This window comes from Heterodontus francisci, chromosome 5 (genome assembly GCF_036365525.1).
Source record: "Heterodontus francisci isolate sHetFra1 chromosome 5, sHetFra1.hap1, whole genome shotgun sequence".
NCBI lineage: Eukaryota > Metazoa > Chordata > Chondrichthyes > Heterodontiformes > Heterodontidae > Heterodontus > Heterodontus francisci.
In genome coordinates, this window is record NC_090375.1 from 30,313,766 (window position 1) to 30,336,200 (window position 22,435).

The following is a 22,435-nucleotide window of genomic DNA, read 5'->3' on the forward strand; positions in this document are numbered from 1 at the left end:
ACAAGCCAGCTTTTTTGAAGCTGTTGCCCAGTTTTTGCTAGTTTTCTAAGGTGGCACTTAGTTCTGTGTGTGTCAGGAACAGAATGAGAAGATTATCTGGGTTAGTGATCTTAATTCTCTTGATTTTTCAAGTCTTTGGATGCAGACCAGGGATTGTGTAGCCTGCAAATGACAGTTCCTCTTTCGAATGCAACATCCAGCAACCAGAGAGGCCTATGTTTTGTTTTCCAAAAAGACCTTGCTTACCAAATATGCAGGAATAATGGAGACGTATCCTGTGTACAATCATCTGCCCGTTTGCCTAGTACAGAATCAAAGAAATTGCTACAGGGGTAGCTCTAGTATGTCTTAACAGTGTTCTTAATTCCCACTCCAATCTCTCCTGAACATATTGGCTCCTTCATAGGATTCCACAGGCACAGGGCACCATCCATTCCTTCATTTTTACCTCCCTGGGTGTGATCAGTTAATTGAATCCAGACTGGAGATCGAAACAGGGATCACTTTGGCCTGTGGAGTTCACCTACTTACTGTGCAGATTTGGAGAGCCATCTGGGGTGTCCAAAATCCATTTACTAGAGATATAAATATGGTTTCCTCTGAATGAATTATAAAATGTAAGAAATTGTTTGCAACTACATTTATGCCCATTCACAAAATGAAGCTGTTTCTCCGTTTAATTTCGGCAGTTACCCAATAATTTAAATTTTCCAAATTTATATGGTCTTCTAACAATTTAATGTCCTAAAGTGTGGTCGATCCATTATAGTTGCTAGCAGTCTGAGGCATGCACACACTCACACTCACAATGATGGGCATGGGCATTATATGAATAAGCTCTTGCACGCTTCACTCCAAATGAATTTGAAAGGCAACATCAGATGTTGGAAATTCTGACTTTTTATTTACGGGTAAGTTCTCTTCCATGGAACCCTAAAGACATCCATTACAATATTAAGTCTGAACAATATTTCAATATTTTCCAAAAATTATCAATACTGTACACAGACAGTTACAATAATTTAGTTAAAAATGCTTTCTCCCTAGTTAATGCAAGAAACACCAATAATTAAAATACAGTACGATTAACCTCACAACTTCATTACAGTGGATTCTTCGTCTTTTTGTTCTTCATATTTATGAGTGATGTTGGGGTATAGTAGCTATATACATGCACTAAAGTGCTATGGACCCAATGGCATGCAAGTCAAGTATTGTACCATCATACATCTAACTTATTAAGACTGTCTGTATCTTTTCCCCTTTTCCTGCCTTTTGCTCTAGCAAAAAAAATTTAAAACTCTATTCGATATAGCTTCTTTTTCTTGTTCCTAAATGTATATGGTGCAGCTCGCTTGCGGTGAGTGCACTGTGGACTCTTTGTAACAATATAACTAATGCTTCAATCAATATGAAGCACTTTACAAAGTCTCACCAGCATCAAGAGTAGAATAAAATTAATGCTTTATAAAAGAATATTATTAGGACTATTTTACATGAAAAATAATACAGTGCAATGTAAAAGAAAGGCAGCCCAAATGACTTGAGAGACCACTCCAAGTCCTTCAACCTCTCAGGGTTCTGATTTCTCTTTCTTCTTCCCCTGTTTTATAGAGTGTACTTTTTACAGGCAAATACCTGGACACCATAACCACCATACTGAGGTGTGCAACACTCGATGGTAACACTGTGGAAACTACTGTAAGCAATGAATTACAAGACTTTGTTGATATAATAGTTACAAATTTTATTGTAGATAATACTTAACAATTTTTTGCATTCACTGGAAAAAGAATTCCCCCACTTGACTTGACCTTCAAGGATGACAGGGCAATCCAAGCTGTACTTACCACCACGGCCACTGTCACATCCACTGCTATTCAGTAGTCAGCCAACAGAAGGTGCAAATTTGACTGGACGGGACCAACCATGTGGGTTTACATCTTACCCCCTTCCCTACTGGTGGAACATGAGATCCTGTAGCTAACGGTCTGGCAAACTCATCTCAACTGCAGTTGCAGATCTGACTAACAAGCAGCGCTGTGAGTGTAAACCTGTGTCCTCCACCTTAATAAGGAGCTCAGTGCATAACCACTGGGCTACCAGCTGCCAGGAAAACTACACTGAATACACATCACTGATTAAAAATTTAACTTTGTCTCTTCCTGTAGGCAGCAGTGAAAAAAAAAAAGCTCACTGCACAGTCCAAATGGTGGAAGAATAGGAGGGGGCCCTTCATAGTCTATATTGTGTATATTTCAGAATTGCTTTGTATACTCTCCACAATGGCTAAATAAAAATAACAGAGACTCCTAAACAAATGTTCTGCAAGCAAAGAAATCTCCATCTTTACAGCCAACGGGTGCTGGCTGATCTCAATTCGGAGTATAGACTTATCCAGTTTTTTTATAGGTTTGGTACACAACAGTTACTTCTCCAGTCCTGATCTGTCAAATCCTTCAGAACTTGAACTACTGGCTAGGATTGGCCACTTTGTAGAGCTGCTGTGTCTGTGAATTACAGTGTTCTTTGTTATTCACACGTGGATCACGCAGACTTGTGCTCTGTGTCGTGGTCTGGCTCTGTTGCAGGTGGTTCACTGTTTCTGGGTTGTTCGGCACAAGCTAAATCCCCAGAGGACGAAGACCGGGAGGCAGAGGGGGAGCGTGAAGCCCATCGTGATGGTGGACGTCGGTTGGCTGGTCTGGCAGGGCGTGAGAAGCAGGGTTCTAGTGGTGGAGCTACTGAGGACCAAGGTAACTCCTTACAACCAGGAAATAGAAGAAAAAGGCAAGATTAGAACATTGCATTGGAAGGAAAACAATCAAAAGCCCTATCAATCGGGTCTATCATCAACACAAGTCATCTTTCATTATCTCTTTCACCTCAATGGATTCTCGCTGACATTTGGCAAAGAACACCATAGTTACCACTGGTCATTCCTCCTATTCTAGACTGTTCTCTACAGATATAAATGGATCCAGGTCAACAATTCCAGTTCATTAAACAAATAATTGAAAGATTGATGAAGGATTATGCTGGCACTGTGATAAGGAATATATTTCAAACTCATGGGACTGAATATCTGAGCTCAGCTAGGCTTGTTCAATAATAACTGCTCACTCGATCTCATTTATTGCAATCAGGACAATTCTTAAGCATTCCCAGTTTCCAATAATTGAATGCCTTTTTGAACTAGGGCTGAAGCCCACAGCAGTTATATATTCTCATGAAATGTGACAGCCATAATATTCAATTGCTCTTTATCCTGAAAGTTGACCGATGGAAAAATATCCTGGACAGAGGACTGTTGCATTTGATTAAAGTACCTGGGTAAGAATTCGTGTGAAGTATCATTTTACTGAACAGCAAGCAGTGAAGGGAGGGCTATATAACTAGCTTAGCACATATTAAAAAATCCTTTGCTGGAAAGTATGCATATACGAATGTCATGAACTGTATCCCAACATTCGCTATCCATGTGCTGAAGGCTGGCCATTTGGGAAATGAGACTATACCTCAGCCAGAGTCAGCCCTTTCAGGGTAAGAAAGAGACAAAGGCCAATACCAGTACATGGCAGGTGGGGACTCTTGGATTCTGAAAAATATCCTGCAGTTGACATTTTCTTTTTGAAATGGAGGGCATTCTCTTTGAAGCTCCTGAGCTCTGTTAAGTCCAGAAGCCCATTTTATCAGCACCCCATTCAACACTTTAAACATTCACTCCTTCCCCCGTTGACGCACAGTGGCAGCACTGTGTACCATCTACAAGATGCACTGCAGCAACTCACCAAGGCTTCTTAGACAGCACCTTCCAAACCCACGACCTCTACCAACTAAAAGGAAAAGGGCAGCAGGTGCATGGGAACACCACTACCTCTAAGTTCGCTTCCAAGTCACACACCATCCTGACTTGGAACTATATCACCATTCCTTCACTGTCGCTGGGTCAGAATCCTGGAACTCCCTTCCTAATAGCACTGTAGGTGTACCTACACCACATGGACTGCAGCGGTTCAACAGATGGCTCACCACCACCTTCTCAAGGGCAACTAGGGATGGGCAATAAATGCTGGCCTTGTCAGCGATGCCCACATCCCACGAACAAATTAAAAAAGGTGGTCATATGCACTTCATAGTAATATTCTACAGTCTATGTAGTGCAGCAGTAGGAAATATTTTAAGTCCTTCCAACTTAGGAGAGCCTCAGGGTACTACATGAACGAAAGTTCTGGGAAAGTTACACCCCTATCCATGGGCTATGTTGGTAAGGTCATAAGTGAAGTTTCTTTTCACAAGAATCATTACAGTGCAGAATGAGGCCATTCGACCCATCGTGTTTGCACTGGCTCTCTGAAAGAGCAATTCCCTCAGTTCCATTCCCCCGCCTTCTCCCCGTAACCCTGCACATTCGTCCTTTTCATATAACTGTCTAATTCCCTTCTGAATGCTTCAATTGAACCTGCCCCCACCACGTTCTCAGGTAGTGCATTCCAGACTTTAACCACTTGCTGCGTGAAAAAGTTTTTCTTCGTGTCACTTTTGCTTCTCTTACCAAATTCTTTAAATTTGTGCCCTCTCATTCTCGATCCTTTTGCGAGTGGGAACAGTTTCTCTCTATTTACTCTGTCCAGACCCCTCACGATTTTGAATACCTCTATCAAATCACCTCTCAGCCTTCTCCTCAAGGAAAACAATCCTAACTTCTCCAATCTATCTTCATAACTGAAATTCCTCATCCCTGGAACCAATCTTGTGAACCTTTTCTGTACTCTCTCCAAAGCCCTCACCTCTTTCCTAAAGTGCGGCACCCAGAACTGGACGCAATACTCCAGCTGAAGTTCAACATAACTTCCTTGCTCTTGTACTCTATGTCCCTATTAATAAAGCCCAGGATACTGTATGCTTTATTAACTGCTCTCTCAACCTGTCCTGCCATCTTCAATGACTTATACACATATACACCTAGGTCCCTCTGCTCCTGCATCCACTTTAGAATTCTACCCTTTATTTTATATTGTCTCTCCATGTTCCTCCTACCAAAATGAATCACTTCATATTTCTCTGCATTGAACTTCATCTGCCACCTGTCTGCCCATTCCACCAACTTGTCTATGTCCTTTTGAAGTTCTACACTATCCTCCTCACAGTTCACAATGCTTCCAAGTTTTGTATCATCTGCAAACTTTGAAATTGTGCCCTGTACACCAAGGTCAAGGTCATTAATATATATCAGGAAAAGCAAGGGTCCTAACACTGATCCCTGAGGAACTCTACTACAAAACTTCCTCCAGCCCAAAAAACATCCATGAACCACTACTCTTTGTTTCCTGTCACTCAGACAATTTTGTATCCATGTCCCTTCTTTTCCATTAGCTACAAGTTTGCTCATAAGTCTGTTGTGTGGCACTGTATCAAATGCCTTATGAAAGTCCATGTACACCACATCGACAGCATTGCCCTCATCAACCATCTCTGCTACCTCCTCAAAAAACTCCAGCAAGTCAGTTAAACATGACTTTCCCTTAAGAAATCCATGCTGGCTTTCCCTAATTAACTTGCATTTGTCCATGTGACTATTGATTTGTCCCGAATTATTTTTTCGAGACGTTTTCCCACCACCAAAGTTAAACTGACTGGCCTATAGTTGCTAAGCTTAGCTTTACACCCTTTTTTGAACAAGAGTGTAACATTTGCAATTCTCCAGTCCTCTGGCACTACCCCCGAGAATAAGGAAAAGTGAAAAATTATGGCCAATGCCTCTGCGATTTCCACCCTCACTTCCCTCAGTATCTTTGGATGCATCTCATCTGGTCCTGGTGCTTTATCCACTTTAAGTACAGGCTTCCTCTTTATCAGTTTTAAACCCCCCCAGTGTCTGACTTATCTCCTCTTTCAGCATTGTCTCGGTTGCATCTTCTTCCTTGGTAAAGACAGATGCAAAGTACTCATTCAATACCTCAGCTATGCCCTCTGCCTCCATGTGTAAATCCCCTTTCTGGTCCCTAATCGGTCCAACTCCTCCTTTTACCACTCTTCTACTATTTATATGCCTATAGAAAACTTTGGGATTTCCTTTAATGCTGGCTACCAGTCTCTTTTCATGCTCTCTCTTTGCTTCTCTTATTTGCTTTTTCACTTCCCCTCTGGACCTTCTATATTTAGCCTGGTTCTCAATAGTATTTTCTACCTGGCATCTATCATAAGCACACTTTTTCTTCTTTATCTTAGTTTCTACCTCTTTTGTCATTCAGGGAGCTCTGGATTTGTTTGCCCTACTTTTCCCCTTCAGGGGAACATACCTTGACTGTGCCCGAACTATCTCTTCGCTGAAAGTAGCCCATTGTTCATCTACCAGTTTCCCTGCCAGCTTTTGACTCTAATTTATTTGCCCCAGCTCCATTTAAGTTGCCTTCCCTCAGTTAATTATTCTTACCTTGGATTTTTCTTTGTCTTTTTCCATAGTCAGCCAAAACCTTATGATGTCATGATCACTATCCCCTAAATGCTCTCCTAATGATACTTGATCGACTTGGCCCACCTCATTCCCAAGAACCAGGTCCAGCAGTGCCTCCTTTCTCGTTGGATTAACAACATACTGTTGTAGAAAATTTTCCTGAACACACTCTAGGAATTCTTGCCCCTAGCTGCCCTTTACACTACAATTATCCTAGTCTCTGTTTGGATAATTAAAGTGCCCTATTATAACTACCCTATAGTTTTTGCACCTCTCTGTAATTTCCTTGCAAATTTGTTCCTCCACGTCCTTCCCACTAGCCTATAGACAACACCGAGCACCTTTTTTGCTCTTTGGTTCTGGCCAAATTGATTTTGTCCTCGAGCCCTCTGGGACATCCTTTTTCTCCAGCACTGCAATGCTCTCCCTAATCAACACCACCACCCCTCCCACTTTTGTCCCTTTTCTATCTTTCCTGAACACCCTGTATCCAGGAATATTGAAGACTCAGTCCTGCCCTTCTTTGAGCCAGGTCTCTGTTTATAGACACAACCTTTTATTTCCACATGGCAATCTGAGCCTGTACCTCACCAGTCTTATTAACCTCACTCCGTGCATTCACATACATGCACATTATAATAAAAGCAAAATACTGTGGATGTTGGAAATCTGAAATAAAAACAGAGAGTGCTGGAAAAACTCAGCAGGTCTGGCAGCATCTGTGGAGAGAGAAGCAGAGTTAACGTTTCAGGTCAGTGACCCTTCTTCAGGAGTTCTGAAGAAGGGTCACTGACCTGAAACGTTAACTTTGCTTCTCTTTCCACAGATGCTGCCAGAACTGCTGAGTTTTTCCAGCACTTTCTGTTTTTATTACATGCACATTAACCCTGGTTCAGACTTTACTACTTTCTCCCTTACTCTGACTCCACCTAATAACTTACTATTCCCTACTCTCATGCTATCTATCTCCCCCAGTGCACCTTGGTATTCCTCTCTGATACTTGCTCCTGGTTCTCACACCCCTGACAAATTACCAGTTTTGCTTCCCTCCAATCTGAGCTCCCTCTCAGGTTCCCATCCCCCTGACAATTTGTTTAAATCCTCCCCAACAGCACGAGCAAATCTCCCTGCGAGGATATTCGTCCCAGTCCAGCTAAGATGCAACCCATCCATCTTGTACAGGTCCCACTTGCCCCAGAACCGGTCCCAATATCTCAGAAATCTGATGCCCTCCCTCCTACACCAGTTCTCCAGCCATGTGTTGAATCGCTCAATTCTCCTATTCCTCTGCTCACTTGCATGTGGGACTGGGAGTAATCCTGAGATTACTGCTATTGAGGTCCTGCTTTTTAATCTCCTTCCTAGATCCCTAAAATCTGCTTTCAGGACCTCAGCCCCCTTCTTACCTATGTTATTGGTATCTAGTGTGGACCACGACCTCTGGCTGTTCACCCTCCCCCAGAAGAAAGTCCTGCAGCCACTCCGTGACATCCTTGACCCTGGCACCAGGGAGGCAACACACCATCCTGGAGTCACATTTACTGCCGCAGAAATGCCTGTCTGTTCCTCTAACTAACGAAACCCCTATCACTACTGCTTTTACGCTCTTCTTCCTCCCCTCCTGTGCAGCTGAGCCAATTGTGATGCCACAAACTTGGCTCTGACTGCACTCCTCTGAGGAACCATCACCCTCACCAGTATCTGAAATGGAAAACCAATTAGCGAGTGAGATCATATCAGAGGACTCCTTCACTACCTGCCTGGTCCTCTTAGACTGCCTGGGGGTCACCCATTCCCTATCTGCCTGCATGCTCCTCACTTGTGGTGTGACCACCTTCCTAAACGTACTATCCATGTAGTCCTCCACCTCGTGGATACACAACAGTGACTCCAGCTGCTGCTCAAGTTCCGAGACCCGGAGCTTAAGCTTCTGCAACTAGTGACACTTCCTGCAGATCTGCTTGTATAGGACCGATGGTGCATCCATGACTTCCCACATGCCACAGGCTGTACATTCCACTCGACAGAGCTGCCCTGTCATACCTTAACTTTACAGACTATTTATTCTAGGTAGAACAGCTTACCAGTTACTCAACAACCAGCTCTTTCCACTGCACCGAGTAAGAACCAAACACTGGAAAGTTAAAAAAAGTAGAAAAAAAAAGCAGAAAAATGGAGCACCTCCTCCCCACTTCACCAAACTCGCCACTCACCACACTCGAATCTCCACACTCAGCTTGCAATCTGCACACCAATTGCAATACATCTCAGTTGTACTATGTAAGTATTGAAAGATGGAAGTAATTTGGTATATTTAAATGAAAAGTTGAGAGGCATAATAGTGCAGCACACTAACAGGGTAGAAAGATGTGTAACTGCATCCATTCTTCCTCACAAGGTAGGTTCCTAACTCAGTTTGTCATCACAAGGAAGTGGAATCCAGGTAGTTCCCAAAAGCAAGGGGAGGGTGAGGGACTTATGTAGAACTACTTATCGAAGGTATCATCACCTTGCTCCTATTGGCTGGCCAGACAGTGCCATTTACTTTGATCTACTTTGTCCTCCAGGCCAGAGAAGGTGAATACGATGGGATGACTTCAGGAAGAGTAAAAAGGTTAAATACAATAAAGTTAAAAAAAAAAAGAGAAATACAGACTTAACCTGTTCCTTGTTGTTAATGTGAGGTTAGTGTACAAGATTGACAAAGACTTAACCACAGTTCATCCTTGTTATAGCAACTGAATACGTAAGGTTAAATGTGACCAACACTAAAGAGGCCCAGGGAATCTAACGACTGATAAGCTGCAAGATCAATATGGGGAGTTGAAAATAAGGCATAGGCTGTTTTCAAAGGTTGGAAAATTCTGAGATTCTGAAAATTTTAAAAAAGTGCCACTTACATCCTTGGTCAAATAATTGAAAAAATACAAAAGTGAAGATGCAGTTGACTTTAAATAGATGCAGCAGATTCAATTCTGATTAAAACTTACATATTAAAGTAAAAGAATGGGTCCCATCGTTCCAATTCAAATTGTATTGAAAAGTCTAATATCTGACTCTGTCTATAGGAAAATCAATTTTAAAATGCCAACATTTGCATGCAGTACCTGTTATGGTGCTGTGATAGGGCATTTCTATGTTAACATGCCATGTAACGCTCTGCTGAAAGTTGTGGGTCATCATGCAGTTGCAAACCCTGGCCTCTGGGTGGCTCTAAGACAGTATTTCAGTCACAGTGAACTCTTGACAAGTTTTATTTTAAAGTGAAATATTGGAATGAAGGTAATGGATGTAAGTAAAGGTTTTGGCATACTTTTTCCAACAGATCAACTTCCAGCTCACTTATTTTCTTCCCCAACCTTTGAAAATGAGCTGTGCCATATGTTAAATTCTCCATATTGATCTTACAGTTTAGCAGCCTGCAGCTTCTCCGGATCTGGGATAATGGCCCAAACTTTATGAACCCTATCTTCACCTTAGACAATTTATTCCACTTGCCCCCACACCATGCTGTGACCATATTCATTCTTCCCCTATTAGTGCAGCTCTTACATCCACTTGAAGTGACTGGGTTTGTGGTCATGGCCAACGTCACCTTTTCCAAGGAAACATCTTGAATATTTTACACGGAATTTACAGCATAGATTCTGTAGGCCCTGATGATGGATAACATCAAATTGGATGACTTGGGTCCTTTTCTCCCTCTTCATACTGCTTTAACTTTTTCCAGATGCTATCCACATTCCACCTCCGCGCCCTGCCAAGTTGCTACCCCCGTATCCTGCTCCGCTGTAATGAAAATTCAGTCAAGCAGGAGGATAGAAGACCTTAATCCAAACCTCCCTCGAGGTCTGAGGGAGTTAAGGGGGTCTGAACACAACCATCCCACTGCTGAGTGAAAATTTCAACCCTACCAGAGTAATTTACCAGAGTCCTCCCTTCCCCACTGAGATAGTCTTTGTGTCCCTCTCCTCCATTCCATTCTTCTCTCCATCATTCTCCCCCTATTCCCCATCTTCTCCTTCACTCCCTCTCACCTCCTCCCACATCCCACCGCCCTTTGCTCCTCTACTTACTGGGTTGTATTATCTCCCTAATTGACCTGAATACTGAATTTGGTCTTGTCTCCCCAGGGGCAATGCCAGGAGAGATCGACTTGTAAAGAAATAAAACCACTTCCCGTTTATTCCTTCTGTAATCTTGGCAGAAGCATAATAATTCTTCCTTGTAAATTCCCTAAGCCAAGCATAAAATAGTGCCAAATTGCCAGGCTTAAACCATTCAGGACACTAAATATACTGTCTGTTTTCACTGAAATCCAGCAAAATTCTGAACACTTTTGTGTCAAATTGAGGTTTTGATTCAGACCGAATTGCTGTATAAGCGATTAAGGAGCTATATTACTGAATTAATCAAGAGGTCCTGTCAGTGGGAAGAGTGTTATTTTACCAACATGCGCACCTACCTGTCCTTTAGATTACAAATCATTAGTGTACTGGCTAAAATCTCCCATGCAACCACACACAATAAAGACTGGAAACACACAGCAGGTCAGTTAGCATCTGTGGAGAGAACAGATAATTGTACACCTAAAACATTAACATAAGGTTCTCTCCACAGATGCTGATTGACTTGTTGAGTGTTTCCAGTCTTTATTGTTGTGGTTACATAGCTAGCACACGAATGTTTTGTAATCTATAGGACAAGTAGGTGGTCACATTTACTTCAGATTTCTAGCATTTACAGTGCTTTTCTTTTTCTACACAAAAAATGGTTTCCTGCAGGAGACTACACTATTGCCTGGAAATTCCTCTTGGTTTACTACTCAAGGTTTACTATTACTCTGGGCGTTTGAGGTGTGTAAAGAAAAGTATTTAACATATGACTTTACTGTTTTCAGGAGGTGTGTCTAAAAATGTGCTATTTAACACCTGACCAGCAGGCCAGCCAATGGAACAGAAGAAGCAATAATCGTGACACTACGATGAGAACTACAAATCAAAACCATTTAAACATCTGACATGTTAATGAGGCGAGCAGGGCAACTATTTACTCTGAGCAATGTTGCAGTGGAATGGAGCTCAGCGGAGAGTAGATTCCTTTTCTGGAGGAGGGACACGTTACATGAAGCCCATGTCCCCCTTGCCCACCCACCTCAGGACAAAGCAGCCCATTTTATTGGCACCCCAATCACCAACTTAAACATTCACTCCCTCCACCACCGACGCAAGATGCACTGCAGCAACTCGCCAAGACTTCTTCGACAGCACCTTCCAAACCCGCGACCTCTTCCAACTAGAAGGACAAGGGCAGCAGATGCATGGGAACACCACCACCTGCAAGTTCCCCTCCAAGTCACACACCATCCTGACTTGGAACTATATCACGATTCCTTCACTGTCGCTGGGTCAAAATCTTGGAACTCCCTTCCTAACTGCACTGTGGGTGTACCTACACCCCAAGGACTGCAGTGGTTCAAGAAGGCAGCTCACCACCACCTTCTCAAGGGCAATTAGGGATGGGCAATAAATGCTGAGCCAACAACACTCACATCCCATGAACAAATAAAATAAATAGTCAGCAAGGAAGGGAAGAAGTTGCAGATAGGGTGAATGCAGTGCTTGGGATCTGCAAGAGCTGGAGAAAGATCAGGAAAAGTACGTCAGACCTCAGTGAACCTGCTCAGCAAAATTTTCTGACACGGTAAGCACCTGCCCCAAGTACGCATACAAACAATTGTGAACAGATGAATCCTTTCATGCTTGATGATCCTAACAGTACGGTACCTGGGTGCGCGCTGCCAAAGTAGATCCAAGGCGAGGAATGCTTTGCTTGAATGGAGCACTAAAGATGTAAAGTTAGCAATCTATGCCCACCCCAATAGTTCTAAAAGGGACTTCACACAAATAGAATTCTTTCTCATCTAGTAGCTCACTGTATGGGCCTGAAACTGTGCTGTCGCACAACAAAATCATGATTCTATGTATTTCCAAAACCTCTGTTATATTCTTTTGCTTGCAGGACAAGTTGACATACAATTAATGGGATCAGACACATATTGGTCCCAAGCAACTTAGCACTGACTCCTTTTGAAGAGGCCACCCCAGAAATCACTGGCTGGAAAATCATCAAAGCAATGAGGATGGTAAAACTGGAAATTTCACCTGACCTTAGAGCTCAAACCATAATGTTCACATCATGCTATGTGGTTCGACTAAGTGACTGTCACACATTTATGCACTCAACTGCAGTAGGACCATACAATAGCAGAACTGAATTTTCCTCCATTAACCCACCCTAAATCCTGTGGAATGGTGGTGCAAATGATGGGAGAATGAGGCGGTGAGACCTAGCGTCTCCTCCCTGTTCCAACCATAATTTTCCACTCCCCATTGGGATTGGGGCTAACCAGCCCTTAACCCACCCATTGCATGTAAATGCCAGCAGGGTTGGGTAGAGCCTAGCCTGTTATTCCATTTTCCTCCTGCACAGCCCGCTTACAGCTGGTCCCATGATCACCTGGTAGAAGGTGGCAACAGGCCTGTGGCTGCAGTGTAGTTGCCCTAAGTTGCAGTACTGGAGGGAAAGGTCCTAGCAGATGCTTTCTCTCCCTTCAATTTGACCTTAGCTGTCAGTCTCTGCAAGGCCTGCAAGACTGCTTTACCTGTCAATTCAAGGCTCTTCTGCTCTTGTAGCATACTCACTGCAGAACCACCAGAGTTTTCTCAGAAAATGCTGTGGGACTCCTGCTGGGAGCCCACTGTCCAGGAGTGATGAACCTCCACCATGGAAGATAGATTGACAGCTCCCTTCTAGCACTGCCAAACTCCCTTGTTGTCTATTTTATAGCTGTTTTACTTTCCTCTGCCTTCCAAACAGGTTTACTCATTTTCTGCTAATATTAACATTTTGCAGGGGTCCCTGATAACGCGCTAACATTTGCTGGGGTCCTGATAATGTGTTAACATATGTGGTGGGGGAGGGTGGGGAGTAGTGTGGGGGATGGGGTAATATGGAGAAAAGTTTGTAAAATGCAGTTCTAAGGCTGGTGTTAAGTCATATTGTTGATGGTGCTCTTAACTACATTTAATGATGTCATATGATAAAATGGGAAAATTCTAATAGGTCAAGACTCTTCTCTCCCTCATCCTTTCACCAATACCAGAGTCTGTGCAGATGGAATGTTAAATATGCAACACACAACATGAGTGAGACAAAATGGATTTTAGAAGCAGAATAAAAGGGGGCAGAATATAATTCAGTCTATTAAGCTAGCCTCCAACTGGCTGAGCTCCTGGTACTTAAAATACATAAGTACCAAAATCATTAAAAACTGTAACGAGCTAAACACATTATAGAGTAGTTTGTTTTAATCACCTTCAACCTGATGCTGTTACATAATTTCCAGGTCAAGCAGATAGTAACTACATTAGAATGTTACTAGGTAAATTCTAGATTCACGTTAAACCAATCTAATGTGTACTGTGCTGGTTATGAGCCATAAGGATACCTTAATCATTCAACCACAAATCCTAAGATCAATTGCCAAGATAAAACCTCAGTCCTGACACCAGGAGCAACCAGAGTGTAGGACAAGATTTGCTGTCATATCTCAGTCATAGTTTGGTCAGGTATTGTGGTCACTGTTTACAAGCTTGATTCTGCAAGTAAAATGTCATTTGGTGGCCTAGGATGAATAGGTGTGGATAACGATACGCTGACTAGTGTCATGGTTAGACTTTCAGCATCGGAAAATCATGGGGACCAAAATATTACATGCTCCGTTACAGGTCACTTAATGGAGTCCAACCAATTTCAGTCAGTGCTAAGGCCCATAGATTGGTTGGGGTTGACAGTGCGGGGGAATGGGAGGCGATCAGGTTCAGGGTGAGGTCAGGCCGTCAGTGGCCCACTGTTGCTTTCTGCTGTCATGAGGCGCCTTCTGACACCACGAAAATTGATATTTCTGAAAGTTTGGGGCCGTTTTTTTTGAGTAGCTTCCAGCAGTCCCTTTAAGGGCTACTGGTTGTGTTTCTCAAGACCTGGAAATATTAGCTTACTAGTCATCCGACTAGTCTAAACAAATTTAGGCATCTAGGTGGAAATGAATGCATGATTCTCATTCAATATTGAAATGAAGCCTACAATCATTTTAAGTGATTGCCAACTAAACTCAAGACATTTGACACCATCCAGGACAAAGCAGTCTGACTAACACAACATCCAACCCTCTCCACCACTACCGTACAGTCACTGCAGTATGTACCATCTACAGAATGCACTGCAGCAACTCACCACAACTTCTTCGGCAGCACCACCCAAACCCACCACCTCCTTCACCTAGAAGGACAAAGGCAGCAGATGCATAGGAAATCTATCACCACCAAGTTCTCCTCCAAGACACATGCATCCTGACTTCAATATATAACTCCATTCAGTCATCATCACGGGGTTAAAATCCCAGATTTCCCTACCTAACAGTGTTATGGGAGCACGCTCACCACATGGATTGCAGAGTTTCCGGAAAACAGCCCACTACCACCTTCTCGAGGCAACTAGAGTTGGGCAAGAAATACTGGCCTTGCTAGTGATCCTGAGATTGAATATAAAACCAAACTTCACCCTACGAGCTCATCCTCCTCCTGTCGGCCTCATGTATTGGGGTTAGTTTTGATTTTGGGTGATAAGAGTGAAGCAGGTCATGTTGAGTCAGCTGCCAGTTATGTATCCCCCATGTGCCTGGAGCAGGTTGCAGTGGTGAAGTCAATGGAAATAAAAATGGGGATAGGTATAACGGCTGAAACGTCATCATTCGTTTTGTGCCCATCATCCAAAATAAAAATTACCCCCTACTGAAACCCAATCTAATCACATGTGCCTCTATCTTAACACTTTTCTCTTTTACTCCTTTCAATTTTGCAGGGTCCCATATTTTGAACTCTGGCTCTTCACCTTGACTGTTCAAATCAAAATAAAATTGCTCAACAGGGAGCATGTGGATACTGACCATGACTGATTGGTTCATATCTGTGAAAAATTGATATGTACCATAAAACCAGCACAAAATATAAATGGTAAAAAGTAAACCATAAAATGCTGGAAACACACTGCAGGTCATTCAGCTTGTGTAAAGATCGGAACAAAATACAAAAGCTTTTGTAATCACCAGCAGCTGACGACCTCCGGCAAGGTAAACAGTTCAGCAGAGTTTGCAGAGCAACTATTAACTGGTCTGATATAAGAACACAACATATGGGTAGAACTAACTCTCCAAATCTCCAAGCTGTCCCAAATTCACATTTTTCTGAAATAAATCTAAATTGATCTAGGTCAGGTCATTCTGGGTTCAGTGCTCTTTCTCAAACATGATCTGCTAAATAATTCACCAAAATCAATGGGCTAAACTGCAAATGAAAACTAGTGTTTAAGATCCTAAATTTGTCCATGAAATGGACCTTTATCAAATTGGCATTATTTCAATGTTGCCATTTAAAACTTAAATTTAGGAATAGAATAGAATAGGCTATGCTGGAGGTGCATCACACAATAACACTGATTTGAATACTTTCTCCAGCTGTGCTGTAAGCTGAGACACAGGAGCACTATTATTTAATACCAACTCCTTTCATTTTCAGTGCAATATGATATGGCGAACTTTGCTTTACAAACACTTGCCAATAAGATGCAAGGTGACACTGTTTTCGTACGAAAGATTCTCGATAAACTTCTTTTGCATGGAGGGATGAAGAATCATACATGATTTTTGTCATAATGTCTTATCACAAGTTATGGGACATCTACTGTCATGTGTTTGCAAGCAAATGAAATACGATTTTATGATGGTGAGAAAACTTATAAAGTTGAGAATTACAATCACAAAAATTAAAAAGATTTAGTATTTGTCACGAATGGATGTGAACTTCCTTGTAAATTATGTCGTGCATTTGAGTATTTATGTCAACTGCCATTTTATACAGAATGTTTGAAGTTTGTACTTCTGTGCCCTGATTGTCAAAATGGAGGAGAGGGGTCAGATCGGACAGACTTGAAAAAAGAGTCTAGCTTTAGGACCCAGGAGATCCCTATCCAACCTGTGTGGACTCGAAACTGTAACCGTTTGTGAGTACAGCCTGTCCTCCATTATACAGCTGCCGTGTGCTAGATACACATCTTGCTGCAAGAAGCCAAAGCTTCGCTTCACGCTGCATAGACTTCTGTCCAAGGCCTTTACAACAAGAAAAAAATTTAAAGAGAAGCCAACTATGACAAATCCAGCAAGTAAAATCAACAAGATAAGCTGCAAGTAACAACAGAAAAGTCTAATTTCTACAAATTTCCTCTCCATCTAAAATAAGGTGACTTCAGCAATTTAGCAGTCTCCATAATTACCTTTGAGAGTGCAATGAAAAAGAAATTTGCAAGAGAAGAGATATCTCCAACAGCTCCTCCTCTATTCGGCTTTTCTAATTGGTGATCTCCAACTTTTGGACTTTTTTTTGATATTCATGGACACTAGTTTTAACTGAAATCCATATGAGCTAGTAGTTAAGATAAGGTTCTATTTAATAAATATCCTTGCCTTTTTTATGCCTTTAACCTTTCCCTGAATGTTTGTAAGCGTGTGTGGCAAAGTTAAACCCCTTCCCGAGTTTAAGAGTGTGCTAATAAACCCTACTTCTTTGTTTTAACTTTAAAATCTGTGTTATTATTAGGGTTTAAGGGAGGGAAATAAATTCAATCACTATTCTAATTACAGACAGATGGTTGAAACAACAGGGAAATTTGATCAGAAGGAAAAAAATTAAATTAACTGCATAACATATTACATCTTAAATAATCATGATGTTTAGACACATTTGTTCTACACTTTTCTTGCAAAACAAAACAGCTGCAGTTTATCTATTGGAACAGATGGAAATGTGAAACCAATACTGTAAAATGGTATTATTTCTGCATGTTACTCTGCCTAAACTCTCAATAATATGCTATTCATTGAAGAAGAGCTCCCATTAAGGACTTGGCAGTGATATTGTAATATAGGAATTCATTATTATCATTATTTTCATTACTTACTCAGAGCTTCTGAATTGAGAAATGATATGTCCCTTTTTTTTCTCAACTAGCTTGTAAACAGGGCTGATAGATGCCACAGCAAATGAGTGGTCAAATATAACATAACATATCGCGAGAGACCTTTAAAACCACTTTTTTTAAAAACCAATTTTCAGCAATAAGTTCTTGGATTTTTGTGGGTTATTGGACTAGTAAAAGAATGATTGACTAATTTTTACCTTTCAAAAATGTCAATTCTTCTGCTCCATGTAGATCCCGTGTTGGACACGGGCCACACTGATGATGTCAACACGTACACACAATTTATCAAGCAAAATTTGATGCCGAGCCACATAGGAGAAATTGGTTAAAGAGATAGGTTTGCAGAGTGTCTTGAAAGAGTAAAGTGAGGTAGAGAGGCAGAGAGGCTTAAGGAATTCTGGAGTCTTCTGCCTCAACAGCTGAAGGCATGGCTGCCAATGGTGGAACAATTAAGATTAGGGATGCGTAAAACACCAGAACTGGAGGAGGACAGAGACCTGGAAGGTTGTAGGACTGGAAGAAGTTACAGAGATAGGGATGGGGGAGAGGCCACGGAGGGATTCGAAAACAAGGATGCAAAGTGAGATATGCCATATTGGGAGCCAATGTAGGTCAGTGAGTTTTTGCAGAGGAATGCAGGGTCCGGTAGTGCTTGATGTGGTCCAGCCAGATCTGGTGAACCACTTGTGCGCCATATATGTTCCAAGCCAATGGGAAGGCATTATTAGGAGGTATGACCAGGGTGGGAAGAGTAAGAGCTTTACTGGGCCAAGGGCAATGCATGGCATAAGAAGGACCAAAGGCTGGACAGTTCGGAGTTTGAAATTGTTATTGAAAATGATTGTGGGAAGAGTTCTTTTCCAGGGTGGACACAGAAGGAAGTATGTTGGAAGGTGGAAAGGTGATGTGAGTGGTGAGGGACAGAAGGTAGTGATTCGATATGGCCTTGTCTGTGACTGAGATGATAGGAACAGAATGGCCTTATGAGATGGCCAGTACAGTCAGTTTTATGATGTAGGCACACCGCAAGGCCCCACAAACAGCAATGAGAAAAATGTCCACTAGCCTATTTTAACAACCATGCCCTCACATTTACATTACCCTCCTGCTCCTACTTGTCTCTTAATTTAAAGAGCTGGATTTTAGAACCTGCTATGGAACTGGTAAGCAATGCTGTAATTTTAAAGCCAACAATTTAAAAATAATTTCAAAATCCTCAAGCCTGAACTGAATATTGCTATGAAGCTGCAGGTTGTAACCTCACAACATAAAATACACCTGCAGAAACTGGAAATCCTGGTTTCATGACCCTAAGCCACAATTTTGTCATAGCCCAAAGGACAATTTCCAATTTATCTATCGAGTTAAATCTCCTTGCAGTCTTTACTTTTCTCGTGAACAATTTCTGTACCTGTACGATTTGGCATAATCTGCAAACTTAAGACATTCTGCATTTAATACCACTATGGAAATAATTTATTACTACTAGTTTGTATATGCTAAATATTAATAATTAATATGCATTAACCCCTTGGCCACTGAGAAAAATTATTTTAAAAAATCAGTGAAATAAAAAGGACAGGCTCTAAATGTTGGGTAAGTGGAGGAAATTGAGATTGAAAAAAAGTCCATTCAGCCCACTTTGTCCGAAGTCCATGCAGGATTACTGTTTCAAAGACTTCCCTCCCACACACTTCCTTGATCCTCTGCTTTAGGGAGCACTAATTTCTTTTCCCAGACTTCAATTAAGAAAATTACAAAGTAATCTTTCTTGTCAGTCAAAATCGCTCCATGTTTCATAAAGGGAATATGCAATGATGCTTAAGGCGTTGATTTCGAATCATGAGAGAGGCCTGACCTTCATTAAAAAATAAAAACACTATCTTCCCTCTCACTGTCTGTGATGCTCTCTGTTTTTTGGTAATCGAGAAAACAGCAACTTGTGGATAAACAATAAAATGTGCTTCAAGGGGTGTAAGGAATCAAGCAAAGATGGAAATTTTAAGAGGGATGATCAAAGACTCGGTGAAAAAGGGGAGTTCTAAGGAGGTTCTCAAAGGAGGAGAGAGATATTCAGGGGTTTAGGGAGGGAGCTCCAGAGAGTGGGACCAAGGCGGTTGATGGTGGCAACACAGAGGCCATAGTAAGAGGAATGGAAGTTACTGGGGGGGGGGGGGGGGGCGGAGGGGAAGGTGTAGGGCAGCTGGAGAATATTACAGATGGAGGGCAGTAAAAAATTTAAACACCAGAATGAGAATTTTAAATTGGAGGCACTGTGAGATTGAGAACCAATGTAGGTCAGTGAGGACAAATGGGTGACTGGAATCGGTGTACAATGAGATATGGGTATTTTTTTTACCAACACATGCTTACTGTCGTTGAATTCCATCAGCCACTTTTTGCCCATTCCAACCTTCTATCAATGTGCTCCTGCAGCTTCCTATACCCTCCGAATTATTTACGATGCTTCTTGCTTTAACGTCTGCAAATTTGGACATCACTTCCTCCAGCCTATGTCCAAATCATTGATGTATACAGTAACAGAGAACAGATCCCTGTGGGAAACCACTACCCACTTCCAATCAGAGAAGCTGCCTTACTCTCTGTTTCCTCCCTTTTAACTGGTTTCTATTGCAATTCTCTATCCTTCCCCTAATCTCATTGCCTTAACTTTCTCCAGTAGTTTTCTGCGTGGAATTGAATTCAATTTGGCAACTTGCCATGGTGGGATTTGCTGTGAACCTCTGTGTTTCTAGTCCAGCACCATAATCACTAGGCAACCACATCACAGACCGCGCCTGAAAGCTCTGCAACACTAACAGCCACTGAACTTAACTTGACAGCATATTTTAAGTAGCAATAAACATAGAGGCAAAAAGAGAGAGCAAGAGATTGTACAAGGTCAATCGCCATTAAAATGAGATGCCTATAGGGTGTAGAATATTTTCCCATTTAATCTGCAGAACAGCTGGTGACAATGCAACTATTCAGTAAGTTCAGGTGATGGCCCCTTCCACCAGCTAAAAAGTCAGGCGTGTGCTGGGCTCTGCCGGGCCTGGAAGTCACGCTGCAGTTTTGCATGGCCCAGGCCCTTAATTGGCCTCAGTTGGGACTGCTGCCCCTCTGAGGCAGGAAGTCCCGCCTCCAAGAGCTGCCAGCCAATCAGACAGCCGGCAGCTGCTCAGCCGCCTCCAGGAGCAGTGGCTACAGCTGGGACTGCACCCAGCAAGAAGAGGATGATGGACGTCACCCTTCAAGAAGGTAAGTGGGGCTTGGACCTCGCCAGGGCCCAGCCGATTGTCCCTGGCGAGGTCCATGGGGGTTGGACGGTAAAGCGGTGGGGTGGGGGGGGGGGTAGTTTTAGCGGGGTGGCCCTTGCTGCTGGGAGTGGGAGGGTGGGGGAGGTCTCCATGAGGCACAGGGTGCCTGATCATGAGGCATACTGGGCAGCCTCCTCAGATACTGAAGTGCTCATCCACCACTGGTAAGATAATTGGCCACTTAATGGCCTCAATTGGTCTGGAGTAGGCATGCTGGTTATCCTCCTCCCCCCTCACTGGTAAAAGAGCAGCGGGGGCGGGTAGACAACGGGAACGGCTCATCCCCACCTCCCACTTGATTTTACGCCCCACTACCTCCCAGCCTGCTCCTGGGGGGCCTAAAATTCTGGCCAATGTATCCCCTACACCTCCATCCCTCACTAGGATGGTCTGAGGGCTCTCCGCTTCTTCCTTGAACAGAGGCCCAATCAGTCCTCATCCACCACTACCCTCCTCCTCCTGGCTGAACCTCTCCTTCAACTCCACTCACTTCCTTCAAATAAAAGGTCTTGCTATGGGTACCGGTACGGGTCCTAGTTATGCCTGTCTTTTTGTGGGGTATGTCAAACATTCCTTGTTCCAGTCTTATACAGGCCTCACCTCTTTTTTTGGTACATTGATGATTGTTTCCTGCTCTCACCCTGAACTAGAAAAATTCATCAACTTTGCTTTCAATTTCCATCCTTCTCTCGCCTTCACAAGATCCATCTCCGACTCTTCCCTTCTTTTCCTCAACTTCTCCGTCTCCATTCCTGGTGATAGGCTTCCTCTCACTTCCTCTCACCCTGCTTCCTGCGAGAGGAATCTATTCCTTTCTTCCAATTTCTTGTGTCTCCGTCGCATTTGTTCTGATAATGCTACCTTCCGTACCAGTGCTTCTATTACGCCTTCCTTTTTCCTGGGATTCCCCACCACCCTGGTCGACAGGGCCCTCCACCGTGTCCGTCCCATTTCCCACACTTCTGCTCTCAGCCCTTTCCCTTTCTCCCAGAACCACAATAAGGTTCCCCTTGTCCTCACCTTCCACCCCACCATCCTCTGTACTCAATGCTCCGCCATTTCCGCTACCTCTGGCGTGATGTCCGCCACCAAAAACATCTTCCCCTCTCCTTTCAGCATTCTGAAGGGACCATTCCCTGCACAATACCCTGGTCTACTCCCAAACAGTCTGTCCCCTTCCCAGGGTACTTTTCTATGCAAGCACAGGAGATGCAACACCTTCCCTTTTACCTTCTCTTTCCTCACCGTCCAAGGCCCCAAACACTCCTTCCAGGTGAAGCAGCGATTTACTTGTACCTCTTTCAATTTGGTATACTGTATTTGCTGCTCACAATGCGGTCTGCTCTACAATGGGGAGACTAACCACAGATTGGGTGACTGTTTTGCGGAACACCACCGTTCAGTCCACAAAAGTGCTACCCCGGGCCTCCGGTTGCCTGTCATTTTAATTTTCCACCTTGCTCCCAAGCTGACCTCTCTGTCCTCGGCCTCCTCAGTGCTCCAATGAAGTTCAATGTAAGCACTTCGACACTTTACACCCTTTTGGACTCAACAATGAGTTCAA

The 22,435-nt window shown here is 42.9% G+C and overlaps 1 protein-coding gene across 2 annotated transcripts in view; it reads right to left on the reverse strand.

Annotated features, from left to right (window-relative positions):
* Positions 1-882: 882 nt before the first annotated feature.
* The window catches only part of LOC137369792 (microtubule cross-linking factor 1), a 244,490-nt gene continuing 222,937 nt past the window's right edge, over positions 883-22,435 (reverse strand). For both annotated transcript variants that reach the window (XM_068031272.1, XM_068031271.1), the window contains one exon: positions 883-2,763. In XM_068031272.1, coding sequence (XP_067887373.1) covers positions 2,548-2,763 — 216 coding nt within the window. In that variant the 3' untranslated portion in view covers positions 883-2,547. The remainder of the gene's footprint in view (positions 2,764-22,435) is intronic.